A 17034-nucleotide genomic window follows, 5' to 3' on the forward strand; every position below is an offset into this window, starting at 1 on the left:
CCCTCAAGTGAAAGTGTGAAAGTGTCTAGTGCCCTCAAATCCTGAACATTCAGTTAAGATATGGAGAACAAGAGTACGAAATTCCCACGGTAATGAAATATTCCTGGATCCCCGGCAAACGTTCACCGAAGCCCGTGTATTTCATATCTCTAGGCAACGAAATGTTTTTTAATAGCGATCCCACAATAACAAAATTCGCTGCAAGCCCGGTTGTCATGTTATCTCCCCATTTGCGGAGAACAGTGGCAAAACAGTGCTGAAACGCGTCTTTTGCAGACTCAAATTGCTTAAACTTCTGCCACAGCGCGCCGGTGTGGCTGCGGTGGAGGCAGCCTCGCAGCAACGCCACCAGGGGCCGACAACTGTTGTCAGAGCGATGACTTGCCGGCTTTGGCTCGGGCTAAGCTAGCCAGCTACTGCTCAACGGCACACGTGCGTTCATTGTGAGTGTGGCAATCAACACACACGTCCGCTCTCAATGAGATGCCTCTGCCAACCCAAAGGCGGAAAGTTCTGGCTGGATGCCTAACTACACAAAACACAAATCCAACTTGGAGAGACGATTCTGCAGGAAGCCAAGCCTTATTGGTCGTTTTGGGCAGCCCAGAACTACTCCAAAGCAGCTGTTTTTTTTTTCTTTTTCCTCGTAGAATTTCTATTGCAAGAGCAGTCCTGGACTGCCCATGAACTGTTCAAAAGTATTCTGCACTGGCAAACAGACCAGCAGCCGCCTGCAGTGGTCTCCTGGAGGCACCGGTAGCTCCCAATGAACAGAGAACTCAAGTGAACTAGCAGATGCCATGTACACTACTGCAACAATACAGCTCAATTACCCACTTGCACAGCAGGTGGTTTGTACGGACCAAAAAAAAAAAAAAGGGAACAAATCAGTCCTCATTTCAATGAAGGAGAAAAAAAAAAAGAGAAGAAAAATGTGCAATTATAGGCTGAAATGCTGTAACAATGAGCAACTTATGCCCACTGTAAAGCTCATGAAACAGAGACTGACCAGCCATCACCTCCCCCAACCTGGGAGACTAAATTACTCCCCTCGATCTGAGCTTGCCGCGTAGCCACCGCAGACAACAATTGCGTCCTTCTCACAATGCTTGTCTTTGCTGCCGAGTGGAGCATAGGAACCACATGGGCGCATGAGCACGAGTCAACCAGCATAATGGCCAGTGAGAATTTTGGGCAAAGCAGTGTCCAAAGTGGAAGGGCGAAACAGTGGGTTAGTGAGTGTGAATGGAGAAACTGCCAAGGCCTGGCCGCTTGCAGCCCTGGACAACCCTGGCACACCTACCACGATCAATTCCAACGTGTACACCCGCTTTCCACAATCGGAAAACAAAAGTGCTCAAGTTTGCAACAAGCACTGTTTTCACTGATGCTAATCATCCCTTGCCAACATGCCCTCGAAAACTGTGTCCTAGCGCATGCAGCAGTCCTGAACCCAATTTCCAGGACACTATACTCCAGTTCTGCAGCAGCTCCGATAACCCTCGTCTCCCGAAACCACTGGTGCAACAAAAACGGAGTGTCTCCGTCGCTTCCCCTGCCACTTTCGCCGAAACACTCGGCCATGGCAACAGACCACACACGCAGACACCACCCCCTGGCATACATGCTGGCCGCAAGGAACGGTCACAGGCTCCAATATGTGTTGCTAGCCACAGGCTGTTGAATGTCAACGGCAATGGGCGCTTACTTGCTCGCTTTTCATTTGCACCTGCTTTAACCGAGAATTTCATCAGTATTTTTTTTTCTATCCACTTTACAAGAAAAGAAAAAAGTTATCAATTCAGCACAGCATTGAGATTGACGTGCTCCTAGGCAGCAACCTACTGAACATGCAAGGCAACAAAGGTGCTGCCAGTGAAGGGTGTGCATGTGCGTCTACCGCTGAACTTTGAAGTCACTGGCACCTGGCAATGATTTCGTCAAGCTGGGAAATTCGTCAACATGGGAATGCATTAGGCCCCTGGGGAATTGAGGGACAAATCGGGAAGTTGGCGAAAACGGGCTTTGTAAAGCCTAGCTTCAACTGCATTTTTTGCTTTCTGAATGTTTGCTCCAACAACAAGTATCCTCTGAGAACCGCAACACACGAAAAATCTGAAATCCCACAAATGTACGGGCTCGGAACCACAAGTCTCCCAGCAGTGTCTTTAACGAGCAAAGAGAGCTGCAGCATGGCATTTCATGTTTAATAAAGCCTACATGCCTGATCCGTTAAGCCCCAATATTGTCACGGGTTGCCTGCAGCTGGCCCGTTATTGCTGCTTACAGGTAATGCCCTTCACTATCCTATTCAGGCATACAACATAGGGGGGAAAAATCTATTGGGGGTTGTAGTGAACGGTGTGCCTTTACCATGTTGCAATCGGTAGCAATCGAAGTGTTTCCTCAAGATTGCCACGAACCACTCAAAGGTGACTGCAGTTAATGCTGCCTTCCACAACTCCACACAACTGGGGTCAAAATCCAGACCATTGGGGTTTAACATGCCAAAGCTGCACCTGTGCTGCAAGGCCTGCAGTGGAGGGCTCTGGATGAATTTTGACCCCCTGCACGGGATCTGTAGCGTGCTCCGTTGTGGATGAAGCGAGGGCAAGGGAGAAAGAAGGTGCTCTGTGCACTCCTAAGGAGCTCGCTTGCAACCCTGGGGAAGAACTAGCACTGCGGGTTTAGTACGCACGCGGGTGGAAACAACAAACCACCCGGACTCGCTAGTGGCCCTTCGACAGGCGTGCTCGAAGAGGCGTGCGGTTATTGCGACGGGGCCGCGGAAGCGTGTTAGCCGGACGGGCAACAAGCAATCCGAGCCGTGCGGCGGTGCACGCGAAGAGGGCAGCGGTGCAGTCTCTGCGCTGGGCGAGAGAGCGGCAGGGGCAGTGGCAGAAACAGAGGCCTGGTTGGTTACCTGGGCTTATTGACTGGCAAGCGAATCTTCCAATGGGACAACAATGAACCGGACCGGGGTTTTTGTCTAACATCCTTCGCTTCTCTAAAACAAACAAGGAGAAATAAAAGAGGGGGGCAAGGAGAAGGAGGAAAAAAAACAGGTTGGCACCAAGGCACACGCACAGCCCCCCCCGAAGGGCAACACAGAGCAAGGTCGGCGCTGCTCAAAAGGCGGGCACACCCAAATGGCCTTTATGCGCCTGAACTGAGCTTAACGCTGGCCCCTAACCGGCCATGCCAAGAGCCTGAAAGACTAGGTTGTAGCAAGTACACTTACCTTTGCAGCGCCCAAGCGTTTGCACACAAGTGATGCTACCGACTAGGCCTACAATGAGGGCACCTTTGCCCTGCACCTACGGGTGGCATGCTTCAAAAGGAGCCGGCACTAGTTTAGTCTTGGTTCTGAAGGCGGGAAACCCCCAGCGAGTCTGTCAAACAAGATGGTGCTGCATCGACGCAGCTTCCTGCGGTTTAGGCTGGTGACCAGCCTGGAGGGAGGAGCAGAGCTGTGCAGAAGGAGCGTTGCGCCCAGCTGCTGACTTGGAATACCACCCCGGGGAATTCAGGCAAAGTCAGTGGCCGGGCACAGATGGGCAGGGGGTTACAAACGACGACACCAAAGAGGTCACACGAGAGGCAACAGACGGTGAGAGAGAGGCAGGCAGCGGCATGCAGTGGCCACGTGCGAAAAACACCATGCCTGAGGACACCAGGGGAATGCTTCTGTCTTGTGAACGGCAGTTGTGATTACGTGGGTGACACACAGACGGGGGAAGGAGCGACCCTTAGTGGCAACACCCCAGCGACCATCCTTTTGGCACGAAACACCACAGCCCTCACCACGAATCCAAGCAGCACTCGTACAGAAAAATTCGGTGGGCATGGCGGAAACCTCAGCAGGCATAGTTGTTGAGGCTGCTGCGAGGAGGTGGAGACGGTATCGGAAATCTACCTTGCCTGCATGACACTGAAAACCACATCCCTTACTCTTTGAACCTGCCAAGCTGAGACCTGGAAGCCATGAAAAAGTACACTGTTGCCTCGTCACTGCTGCCCGTCCCCTAGCAGTGTCCCAGCCAGTGCAGTGCAACACACTGAAGAGAAACTGGTTCCAGTTCGATAATATAAGACAGCTGGGGGGCGCTTGCACGGCTCCAGGGCTCCCCCCACAGTGCAAGGCCTTCCTACGCTAGCCCTGCCACTAAGCCCTCAGGCATCAATGTGACACCACTGTGGGAACTCGCACAAATTGCACATTATCTTGCAGATATAAACTACTGCAGCACTGTTGCCAGGCATGTTGGTGCAACCTACTCCTCATCAACAATCCGCAACTCCAGCTTTGGCAAGCCAATCAACGCTTTGCAATTGCCCAGAGCACAGTTCTGTGACGGCGGTCTCCCAGAGTGCTGCCACGCCCACCCGACAGGAAGAGGCACAGGGTGGGAAGGGAGGGAGGGGGGAAGAACCCAGGCCCAACGACAACGACGACAACACAAGGAGGGGGCATGGCGGTGCGGCGGTGCCGGTGTGTGCCGGGGGGTGGTGGTGACAAGGTGGTGGTTATTGTACCTGGGCGGCCTGAGCGGGTCGGAGGGGCAGAGCGGCACCAGGTCAGAGGAGCGGCCGGTGCACGACACCGAAGCCGACTTGGTGTGGCCCCGGGCTCGCATGGGGGTCGCCCCGCCCCCAACATCGTCCAGCAGCGAGCTGTTGCTGTGTGCACACGGACACCACAGCAGGGAGGAGCAGCACGTCAGACTTGGCTCCCCACCACTTTACTACACCAGACCACGTGTGGTGCACTGCCCTCCACCCCAACTGCCCTTTCTTCTCTGCCCCGTTCACTGTGGGAGCAGCAGCCAAGGTCTTGGGCCACACCCACCCACTGGCAAAGCAGCGCAACAGCCAAGAAACCCCTTGGGGAGGCAGAACAGAGAGCAGCAGCAGCCTGAGAAGCCCTGAACCTCAGCTTGAGTTGTTTTTTTGTGCTTCAGGCAGCACACCGCAACTTGGGCGTTAAATGTAATCCACTAAACAGAAAGTTGTTCGTGGGAATACCTTGATGAAAGTGAGTGAATGATTCTGCGGCAGAACACCAACAGAGCTTCCATTTCAATCCCTGGAACCCACACAATGCCTTTTCAGATCCTTGCTGAAACGCCGCTATCAGAGGCTCATGTCTTGCAATCTTGCTGTCAGCTAATGACACAGCCAAAGAGCAGAACGCACAGAATTAAAACAGCGGAACCAAAGGACCAGTACGAAAATGTGGGGCCTCAAAGGCAAGGGTATGTATAGCCAAAAGTGAATGCACGCCGAACCGTCAGTATCTGGCCAAAACCAGTTCTTCTCGCACTCATGGACGCGCAGTGAGGCGCCACCAACTCTGAACTCCGAGCCAGCCGGTGTCCCTCGGAGGGTGAGACAAGTGTGTCGTGTGCTTGTTCTTGTGCCTGTGTGTGCGCGCTTCTCCTTCCCTATCCGAGCCGGGGACGACTGAAAAGGAATGCGGCCCGTTTCTCCCGCTGTCCTGCAATCCCGGCGAGGTGTTGAGTTACGTTTCGCAGAACCACGCCGCGCCTGGGACCGGAGACGCCACGACCACCAGTCTGCCGTTGCCAGCCCTTGGGACAGCACCACTTTTTTTATGGTGCTAACCAGAGGAGGGAACCTTTCTTTTTCCAACTTGTAAACTGTTCCTGTTATTTATTATACTCCATTAAAGTTTGCCTTTTAAGCCTTCCAATGTTTCCCCATCATCCTTATGGATAGCGGACGCATCGACCCACGTCGAACAGCGTACCACGAGGCCAGAATACCAGTTCTGAGAAAGGCAGACTGCCAGCTAGCTTTACCCAGCTGTTAGATGAGATTTCAGCCGATGTCGTACACATCTCCCAGCTACTACACAAAAAAGAAAGGCACCAAGCAGGTACAATGTCTACACGCGGTTGCCTATCAATTGTGGTGTTCTACAAGCTAGGCCAACGTTGTCCACACTCCTCAGTGGCAAAAGCACAGTATCTATCATATGGAGTCTTAAAGGGGCACTGACACAAAATTTTGAAGGCGAGATAACTTCGGAGATAGATTGGTGGGAACACATATACATCATCTGCAAAATATCAGCGGCGAATACAGCCTAGAGCATATTTAAAATCAATTTTGAAGTGTGCGAAACGCAACCAAGCAGCCAGCAGAGGACCACGCACAATCGACATCCCGAGGATATTGTGTAAATAAACAACATCCAAACACATCACGAGTTTGTGTTTGCCGCTTCCGCACTGCAGGCGTTTTTCGCCGGCTCGCCGCTTCAATCGGAGGGCGGAGCTTCTGCTCTCGAGAACGAACGACCCGATCGTTGGGGGCGGAGGCGCCGTGATTTCGCCAGCTCATTGGGCAGCTGGCCACGACCAAAGTTCTACAGCGATTCCAGGCACTCTGTTTCTATTACTGTTTATTACCATTGGATGCGAAAACGCGCCGGAGGCACAAAAAGCCCACTGAGCTAGCCGCACGGTCGCTGTGCAGGCGGCGACCACGGCCGCGAAGTGGCCCAGGCCGGCGCAGGTAGCTCGAGTGATAGCTTGTTACCGCTGCACGAAATTGTCCCCAAGTCCCAACCATGGTGGCTTACATGAGAAAGGAGTTAATGATGCGATGGCGGGTTGCATTAAAAAAATCCATCGTTTCGCGGCACTCGCTGAAACCAAAACTGCGACTGGCCGCATTGAAAATGCCTGTAATTAAACAACCGTCGCACGCTGAAGCAAATTAGGTTTCTACAGGTTAGGTTAGGTCACTAGCTACTTATCTCAAAAAAAAAAAAAAAAAAAAAAAAAAAAGATGCAAAATTTTTGTGTCAGTGCCCCTTTAAGCGTGAACCGCATGGAGCGTTTTTTGCCAGCGAAAACGCGCTGCACACGCCACAGACGCGCTGACATGGCGCGGCAGGCGGCAGAACATGGCAGTGGCTTCGGCTGCGAAGTGGTGTCGGGAGCTCAAGCGACCACTTCTAAGCCGCTCTCTAAAATGCCACTCAAGGCACGCACGAAGTTGCTAGCACAGAAAAGGAGCTTATAATGTGGGCAAAAACGGTACTATAAAACATCATCCGCGCTGCTAGTGAAAGTGCCCATGCAATATCTGCCAGGGTGGAAAGCCTTAACATATCTGGCGGAGCCAGCCGGCTGTCTCGAGCACTTCGAAACTGCCGCCATGAGGTGCGCGCCTCCCCATTGGCGCAAGCCGCCAGGCTCCTCCTCCCACTGCTGCGTGCGACGCGTGTCATTTTCTGAGCAAGGCAGATGCTGCCGCGTGCACGGAATCGTCGACGCGGGCATCAAAAAATTGCACGCGCAACGCCGACACGCACGAATCCCGTGCAAAAACGCACCATGCGATTCACGCTTTAGCGAGCAAGCCCGTAAGATGGAATGCAGAGGACCTCTCCATGGGTTGGACTAAGCAAGACGACCAAGTTAGTTACAGCAACAATATGACCATTTCCCACTTTTTTTCTCTAAAACCTCGAATATGACAGACATAAGCAAAGCAAGTGATTTTCAATTCAGGCCTCCAGCAAGCCTTGGTGGATAAAAAATTCATTCTACACTGCTTTTTCATTTCGTACCCCCCTGAAACAAAGCCACTCAGGAGCCCAAGGTCCCTGCTGAGACTAATCTAGAAGTGCAGTACTGCCTTTCGTCTGTTCTGCCTCGCCCACTTCGACGAAGATGTCGACCAGTGTATGTCATGATGCAGTTAGAACAAGGCACATGGCCACTAGCACGACCCTTCACCCCTTACCAACCACTCAGCTAAACCTGCCGGCATCTTTGCTAGCCAAGTTGCTGCGCACACAGTACACTTCTAGCAAACTGAAGCTTCAAAAGGTTTGAGCCCCTTTGCACTGCAAGAGTGCATACAATATCGTTTAGGAGGCAGTAAAAATGACTGGGTGCTTGAAAAAAAGCTAAGAGCCCCTTGCTTGTTCCTCAACCTGCAACTAGGGAGCCCCTTAGAAGCAAACATATGTGGTTCAAGTTCTTGACAATTTTTTGTCAGTACCACTAACCTAGGCCTCGCACCAATCCACTTCATCAGCAAAGCGTTTTAGACGTCCAAGCGATGTTTCTGCTGGAACATTTGCTTCATTCATGGTTACTCACTAAGCAGTCACTGGTGGTCAGCCCACCCAACCCTGACCGTGACGTTATTGCACTCGGACAATGTCCAAACAAGCTGGACTAACACAAATGTGCCATGCATTCAGCCATAAGCCTTGTACTTTGGGCAAACATACAGCAGTAGAATGTACAAAAAACGCAGTAAATGGCAAGAAAAGCAAACAATACGCCCAGATCGGCTACAGGCATGTTAGTGGCCCTGGCAGAGGTTAGAATGAGCTGGGGGGCATTCCAAGGGGCAGCACATATTCCCACCGTCCGTGTGAACTTTCCCCAAATCCAGCTCCAAGAAGGCAGCTGAGCCACGCGCTCTCTTTCTCCACGTGTTGCCTGCAATGTTGGCAAGTGAACTCCACTGCCTTGGAGGCTCAATGATGCCGAACGTGACCAAGTCCACAGTATGCCCATACCTCACCGTGATCTGAACTGCTCAAGCCTTGCCCACTTTGAGGGCCTGGCCACGTGATTACGTGCGGACAGAAGAGACAGATAGGCGGGGGCTCGGCGGCCAACCCAGCTTGCCTGGCTCACCTGGCGGGGGCGTCGATGGTGGCGGGCCCGCCCCCGGCCTTGGCCTCGGCGTAGTTGTAGGTGTTGCGCCGGGGGATGCCGCTGCTCAGGTTGGCCTTGATGTAGTTGGGCGCGGCCGAGTTGGGGGCGGCCTTGCGCACGGCCACCGCTGCCTTGGAGGGACTGCTGGTCGCGTTCGCCAGGGAGGTGCCGCCCGAGCCCGCCTTCTTCAGCGCCGCCTTGGGCGCCGCCCGGGGGGAGCCTGGGGCCTCCCCCCGCGACGACGGCACGTCCACCGTGTTCTGCCGCTTGTAGCCCCCGCCCCCGGCCGCCGGGGTGCCTGCGCGCACACCGACACCCGTCACGTCACGCCCCCGCAGAGAAGCCCTGGGCGCTGCTGTGAGACGTACCGGCGTTGGACACCGGGGTGGCTGCCCCCTGGTCCGTGGTGGCGCCATGGCTGAGCCTCCGGTGGGGCTTGTTGGCCGTCGCCGAGGCACTGCGCTGCACCTTGACGTGGGAGGGGGACTGGTTGGGCGCCGACGGCACCACAGACGCCGCTTCCACGCCGGGCCTCAATGTCCGCAGGGATAAGCTGGAACTAGACCTCGAATCACAGCTCTCGTTCTGCACAAGGAGGGGCAGGGAGACATGGAGGGTGGTCAACAACGCCACGCCACCAGGAGAAGCAGAGGAACGGGGCCACCCGCCTCCTCCTGCTCACCTCGGTGGTCCGCTTGCCCAGCAACAGGTAGTTGGCCATGATGTCGTCATATTTCCTGTTGCGTAGGGAATCCTCTATCTCATCCCGGCTGTATCCCATCGACATCAGGATCTCTGCGCGGGAAGACAGAGCTGCCGTTCCCCCCGTGCCGTCATCCGTGCCAGGCAGCGGGAGAGGGGGAGAGAGAGAGAAGGGGAGGGCAGAAGCAAACACAGCCGCAGGTTAGTTCGCCAGCAGTGGCAGTGGTGGTGGTGAACGTGGGGCGGTTGCACAACCACTGGGCAGAGGACAGTTAGCACGAGGCAACTGACAGCAAGGACTAGGAGCATTGCAGGCAGCAGGGCACAACAATTAGATTGAGATACTGGTAAGGAAGGGGTCACTGGTCATTATCAAGCAGAGGCTGTACGTTCAGATAAGTGGCTTCACAGTGTTTGTGATAAGCATAAGAATTTAGAGGCATGCACTACAGAACTAGCTCGAAAATTTATATCTGTAGACTCTTCACTTTTTCCGATTCCCTCAACCTTGAATTCGCCTCTTTCCCCCAAGAACACCTCCATGCTTAAACCCATTCAAATCGTTTCACAATTTTGACATGGCACACACAGTTGTGCCAGCTCTTCATGTGGCAAATTTGTGTTAAAGAAGCTAGACGTGCACAAATCAAGTGCGTGTAAGCAATCCTTCACGCAGTGGACACCATTCCTTTTCGCACACAAGTAGCCAGCATGCCTTGGCAAGGGGTGAGAGCCAAATTTGATCTCTCAAAATGCCGACTAGCCCCAATTTGGTATTGGAACCCCTTCCCTCACACTAATCACACATCACTTGAGGGCAAGTTGCACAGGGCGCTCACAGCGCATCTTCTCGGTACCATGTGTTAGTATCTGGGGAGGCAATGCGGTACGGTACGCACATGCTGCCATCAGCCGCACATGAAAACAACCACTCACCTATCCTTTTGGAGTCGCCAAAATCAGTTTCTGGCTCCAAGTAGGGCTTTAGCTCATCGTCTTCGTAGCCGATGTTCATCCACTTGTCTTTCATTATCACCTGAGGAGAACGGCAAGGGGAGAGAGAAAAGGGAGTTTGAGGGGTTCGATGGCAGGCACCTCGGACAACTGAACGAGAACATGCCAAAAACAGGAGCGAGCGTTCAGCCTCCAGAATCCGCCGCCTCACGGCCACTCTCTACATGGTGGGGAGCCCAGAGTGCGCAGGCACACTCGGCCACAACTGCCCTCGGCACCCACCCCCTCCTCCCCAGGAGAGGAGAGGTCAAAGAGAGAGAGAAAGAGAGCGACCACCCACCTCGAGTGTGGCCCGCTTTGCCGGGTTGAGGACGAGGAACTTCTTGAGCAGGTTCTCGCAGTCGGTGGACATGTAGAAGGGGATGCGGTACTTGCCGCGCAGCACCCGCTCGCGCAGCTCCTTCAGGTTGGCCCCGTCGAAGGGCAGCGAGCCGCTCACCAGGGTGTACAGGATGACGCCCAGGCTCCACACGTCCACCTCGGGCCCGTCGTACTTCTTGCCCTGGAAGAGCTCTGGCGCCGCGTAGGGGGGGCTGCCGCAGAACGTGTCCAGCTTCAGGCCCGGCACAAACTCGTTGCTGAAGCCAAAGTCGGCGATCTTGATGTTCATCTCACCGTCCAGCAGCAGGTTCTCGGCCTTGAGGTCGCGGTGGATGATGCGCTTCTGGTGGCAGTACTGCACAGCCGACACGATCTGGCGGAACTTGGCGCGCGCCTCCTTCTCCTTCATGCGGCCGTGCGCCACGAGGTAGTCGAAGACCTCGCCCCCGCTGGCGTACTCCATGACCAGGTAGAGCGTCTTCTCCGTCTCGATCACCTGGTACAGCTTGACGATGTTGGGGTGGTCGAGCATCTTCATGATGCGCACCTCTCGGAAGAGCTTCTGCAGGCTGGACGGGTTGAGCTGCGTCTTGTCGATGATCTTGATGGCCACCTCCTTGCCCGTGGGCACGTGCTTGGCCAGCTTCACCTTGGCAAAGTTGCCCTTGCCGATCGTCTTGAGCAGCCGGTAGCGCCCAATGTGCGGCTCCTCAGAGGTGCGGCTGCTGCGCCCCACCGGCGCCCCACCCCCGCCCGCACCCGTGGCCGACGCCGACGACGTGCGCGGCGACAGCACGGACGACGACACCTCCTCCCCCTGCGCACCACAACGGACAGACCGTCACGCTCCGCACAACAACGCCCCGAGGCATCGACGATGACAGTCACCGGCACGAGTTGCAACCTCTGCCCTTCACAAGACAGGATCACTGTAGTTAGAGCACATCGAGAAACACCAGGCACATGGGTCAACTGACACCTGAACCCCACTGATGTATCAAACGACCTGGCAAGCTAATGCGAAAGAGCAAAATGCGACTACAAAGGATAGGACATTTACTTAGCACTTGCTCTTGCACACACACAGCCTCAAGTTAAGAAAACGGCCTTTGGACACCTACACTCGTGAGTGGTAAGCTGGTGAGGTCCTGCAGCCCCGCTAAAAGCAAAAACCGACCAACTTTCTAACAGCAGTGGTGCCTTCAAGCACAATGCAAGGCTTCATAAACGAGCCAACAACTTTGCGCTTGACAAGGGCAATTTTTAGCAGACAGCAGCACATCAAAAACTTACGGAACGGCCAGGTGTTGCACTGCGACTAATGGGCTGGAAAGAAAATTTTACTCTTAAGCATCAACATCTATCCTCTCATGAATATTCGGCACAAATGTGATCCAAACACTAATTTCTCTGCAAGCAGTGCTGACAAGCAGTATTTGTCGTTTAAAGAAAACCTCACACTAAGCAACCATTTTGATATGTACACCCCATGTCAAAATTTTGTGGGCCAATCCTAAGCCTTCTCGACCATAAATAATTCAAAGAATCGGCTTTACCTTTAAATGTGGCAAAAATATTTTAAAGCAGTAAGAGAGAAAGGTGTTCTCCAGCTTTCTTGCACAATAAGTTTCAGCCTAGCTCGGGACATAGCTTGTACAGTGAATTTTTTGCAGCCTGTGCATTTTCCGGCTTGGCCCACAAAATTTTGACAATGACTGCAGCAGTGCTAATTTCACAAATACATGTTATCCTTTCGTTTTTTAAAGGAGCCATGAAGAGAAAACAAAAGTTTGTTTTATTCGAAAGATTAGGTGTTTCATAGTACCCCAAGCGCTTTCCCGGAAGCAAATGAAGCTTTATTCACTGAGAAATAAGGCAATTTAAGCCAAAATTTTAAATCTCCCGCTAAAATTGCACATTTCGTCATGTGAACAATGGCGTCACATGAGCCGGTCCATGAAACAGATACTTAGTATGTCGACTCCATATAGCACCCACACGCGGGAGTCGACCGAGACGGCGGCCATTTTAAAAATACTAGTAAAACCTAGTGCACCCGCAGCCCTAGTCATGGAATCGCCTGATCCGGAGAACAAAACTCTCGCCGAGGAGCTCGGGCTTGCATTTAACAACCTCACACCACTTGAACGCTCAATGCTTCCAAGTGCACGAGCGGCAAGAGTTGTGGGATGCGCGGTGAACGGGAAAGCGACCATTCCGCGATAGCCACAACAGACGAACGCCCAGCCGTCGGCACCGCTGCCTCGTCAGCCCCGTCGGGACGGACGAATACAGACTGGTACGTATGTGCCGTATTTTCAATTTCAGTAGCAGTATCGCTTATGCCAGTTGTCCGGTGTCGTGTATGGAAAGCCGTTCGCTCGAGCTCTCTGCTCCGACCAGAAAGATTCGAGCGTCAATGCGCGGTGTGTACGGCAATTTTTTTCCTAAAGGTCAGAGCGCTTTGACGAAGTCGGCGACGAGTGCCAGCATGTCCGGGTCCCTGCTGTAATCACTTCATCGGAAATGAAGCGAGCACACTCGTACTTCCTTTAGCTCTCTTTCTCCTCCGTTTGCAAAGTTCACAAAACGTTGCCACTTGCTTCGCCGAGGTTCGTCGTTGGGCAGCACATGAAAGGAGATCTCACCGGCGGGGATGTCGCACTCCCTCGACGATTGGCCCGTACTACATGGGCATTTCAAAACACAGCAACGAAATTTCATTGTAAAGTACTCGAACAAACTGAAGTTTTCAGTGGTTGTAAACTGTAAACGAGCTCGTAACGATAGCAGCAAGCCAACACGACCTCCATACCGAAACCTGTGCGACGAGTGGCACTATCTCGTTGCTGCTCTGTGTTCCTTACTCCCCTTGTTTCTATTTTTACCTTTGCTGGTTGGCGATATGACGGCCAACCTCCTGTGAAGGGATTACGATACCAAGCAAGGTCGCGGCTGTGCGTGCTGGGACGGTTCGTTGGCCCCGAAGAGCCTTGAACCCGAAAATTCGTCTGCGCGACGGTGGCAATGGCGAGATGTCGAGCTCGGCCAACGGTAGTTTCGTACGCATTGGCATACACGCTTGCGTGTTCGTTCGGAACTTCAACCGTTCATTCCACCGTTCTTTGTCATAAAAAGAATGTGCAGTATGTTTCACGGGCATTTAGCTCGCTATGCAAACTGTAAGCCCTGCCTAACATGCGTTTGCTTTTGCCGGCCTCCGCCAATCGCAGGGCATTCTCAAGTGACATCATAGGTTCTGTTGCGGAAACTGAGCTGGTGGGTCGCATGGTCATTTCCTTTTTTCCTAATTATGTAGCTTATTTGAGCGAAGTTTGCGTTATAAGTGGTGTCGTTATGGTTCTAACGAGGCAATCTTTCAAATGAACCAAACTTGTGTTTTCTCTTCATGGCTCCTTTAACAGGCTACAATGAGAAAGAAATTATTGGCCTACAAGGCAACACTTGAGCTGTACTCCCTATGCATAGTGGTAACATTGGAGCACACAATGCCTCTCGAAAGTCAGGAAATATAAACCATTTGTGCGGATATTCAAAAGGAATGATTTATAAACTGCCTCCTCCCCAAGGAAAAGGCTAAACATGTTGCCCAGGACCACGGCATTCCCAGTATCGATGCAAGGTCCCATTTCCACAGCACACTTCTTTTGCCTAGGTTCAACAGCCCACTTGAACACCACACGAACATAACCCGCCTCCCTTCTCCATAGTACTGCCACAAATCGGCTCTTGCATGCCCCATTCCTTTGCCACCACTTCTTTGAAAGCAAAGTGATTCGCCGTCGCGCATCATGGAGTGCCTCTTCCGCAGCAGCGAGGCGAGACCGAGATGCTCGACATTCAGGCACACGTGAATGCAACGGTGACATATAACTAACAGGGGGAATGTTCAAAGCACCATGATGCACATTCAATTTTCCTCGGTTCCTTTATTCCCCCATTCACGTGTAATGGCTCCGTTACACACTGTGCGGGAAAACAATGGTTTCGAAACAACGGCCTGATCCCGTTTCAGCCTTCGTTCAATGACAGACAGGACCCACGCACCCCCCTCCTGTACCGGCGCCAAGCCAGTAAAAAACTAAAAACTACCCACACTAGGCAAACACCAAAAGTGGCACCCTGCCAGCTGCGCTAAAGGTCTCCCCCGTCATGCATCGAGGGGCTGCAGCGTTTTGAAACAACGACCGCCCTCAACGGCTTCTAGAAAAACACCCTTGTTAGCAAAAGCAAATACACAGGCTCTCTCACACTCTCTCTCTCTTGAGAGAGCTGCAGGAGTGTTTACATGCTCTTCTTACTAGCTAGAGCCACCCACAACAGGAAGCAGGTGGCCCCCGTCTCATCACCAGCACTGCGCACAAACCTCTTTGGTTTGCCACAAAAATGAAGCGCACGTCAGCGTGTTGCACGTCAATTCGATCCCAGCCAAAGCTGTAGCTTTTCAAAAGGAGGTGAAAAGTGGAAGTGCCCGTGTGTCGAGATTCTGGTGCACATTACAGGGGCCATGAAGACAAAATGCAAGTTTGGTTCATGCCGACACCACTTTTAACGCAAACTTCACTCAAATAAGCAGTATAATTTAGAAAAAAATGGAATGAAAAAAAGGAATGGCCATGTGACCCACTACCTCATTTCCCGCAACAAAACCTATGATGTCATACCAGCCAGCTATACGATTGGCAAAGGCCGGAAAAAGCAAACACAAATCAGGCAGGGCTTATAAGCTTGCCGAACGACCTATTTGCACTTACATTTAAGGCACATGCTTTTTATATCGGTAAGAATGGTGGGACAAACAGTGGAAGTTACGAAAGCACACATGAACATAGAAGTACCGATGCGTACTGCTGTTGGTACTGTGCACACTATGCTTCGTTTAGATGCACAGCACTGCGGGGCTTTGGGGTTGCCTCAGATGACACTGGCCGACTGACGTAAGCGATAGTGTCGTATGTGACCATATTTGTCGAGCAAGCACAATGTTTCACGAAACAATTATTTTCTCCACAAACAAAAACAAGCCAGGTTTAAATACGGTCACAAACAAACCAAAGGCAGAAAACGGCTTGCCGCGGTGTGGTGGCACCATCTAGGTTGACTAACAGCAAGCAAGTCTCTGCTCCACACCAAGTTTAGCTCAAAAACCTGTTCTTACAATGTCATGGCAAACGTCGTTTAAACACACATTTTGGCGTGAGAATCAAAATTTTAGCTTGAACTGATTAATTTCGCAGTGAATAAAGCATCATTTGCTTCCGGACACGTGCTGGGGGCACTATAGAACATGAAGTCTTTCGAATAAAACATATTTTGTCTTAATGGCCCCTTTAAAGGTCCCCAAGTGGTACAAATGAATTGTGCCTCATAGCCGGAGTTTGGCTTTGGCACGTTGAACCCCAAAAATTTAAATCTAGCCCCACTAGCAAGCTAGTTTTCCTTGCACCCACAACGTCACATAATAATTCAGTGAACCCCCGCTAAAACGAAACGGCCAAATTTGAATCTTTGCTTTACTAAGTTTTTCACAGTCCCAACTGCAGTGCAAGGAGGGCAAACAGTTTCACCTAATGAAGTAATGCTTCTGAAGAAGTCGGCTTTCAGTTGCAAAGGCTTCGTTACACCCATTTACCGTACCCTCATCTTCCTACAATTTGATTATCCCACTAAGGCCACTATAGCAGTCAAATATTTAAAAAATCCAGTCTATGGAAACTGCCGCAAAGGCTGCCCAAACAGCAAACAGCAGATCACAGGGCACTGTTTTGTGAGCTGCCAGCATAGCGGAGCTCCAATTGTTGTTGATTGCTGTTCGCTGCTTCAATGGGTGAGCTGTCAGTAAACTATTCATTTAAACTATGCATGCAAGCGTAAAATAAACAGACCCCCGTGGTTGACGTATCAATTCTTCTGACTCCAAGCACGCATAAAATCAACAACTCTCCTTTCTCAATGACAAGAGCACACTTTCTGCGACTTCCCTACCAATCTCAATGGCACCGCTCTTTTAATTTTGGGTGTCATGCAGCTTAAACCAATTACACCACACACATAAGAAGCATAGGTGCAAAATACTGTCTCCAGGAAATGCAGTTGAGCCACTTTCCAAGAAGACGCAGCCTACAAGGTTCAAGGGATAACGAGCCAATAATAAGCCTCATTGATTGGCTCCCCTTCAGCGTCCAAAAAAGTGGTAGACTACAATGCCATGATGGCACAGCAGAAGCAAGAAAACAGAAGAACCCCTCGTTGGCCATAAAAGAAG

General features: G+C 52.0%; 1 protein-coding gene across 17 annotated transcripts in view; it reads right to left on the reverse strand.

Annotated features, from left to right (window-relative positions):
• The window catches only part of LOC144149839 (MAP/microtubule affinity-regulating kinase 3-like), a 133506-nt gene that overhangs the window by 16630 nt on the left and 99842 nt on the right, over positions 1-17034 (reverse strand). For 6 of the 17 annotated variants that reach the window (XM_077681530.1, XM_077681519.1, XM_077681526.1 and 3 more), the window contains 8 exons: positions 12042-12074; positions 10708-11565; positions 10350-10449; positions 9394-9524; positions 9080-9296; positions 8691-9009; positions 4537-4680; positions 2924-3007 (listed from right to left, as the gene is read on the reverse strand). In XM_077681530.1, the coding sequence (XP_077537656.1) occupies positions 2924-3007; positions 4537-4680; positions 8691-9009; positions 9080-9296; positions 9394-9524; positions 10350-10449; positions 10708-11565; positions 12042-12074 (1886 nt within the window). The remainder of the gene's footprint in view (positions 1-2923; positions 3008-4536; positions 4681-8690; positions 9010-9079; positions 9297-9393; positions 9525-10349; positions 10450-10707; positions 11566-12041; positions 12075-17034) is intronic. The other 11 variants (XM_077681523.1, XM_077681535.1, XM_077681524.1 and 8 more) reach the window with 6 other exon arrangements.

Source organism: Haemaphysalis longicornis, unplaced genomic scaffold (genome assembly GCF_048455015.1).
Source record: "Haemaphysalis longicornis isolate Haplotype H1 unplaced genomic scaffold, Haemaphysalis longicornis Haplotype H1 scaffold_8, whole genome shotgun sequence".
In the NCBI taxonomy this organism is placed as follows: domain Eukaryota; kingdom Metazoa; phylum Arthropoda; class Arachnida; order Ixodida; family Ixodidae; genus Haemaphysalis; species Haemaphysalis longicornis.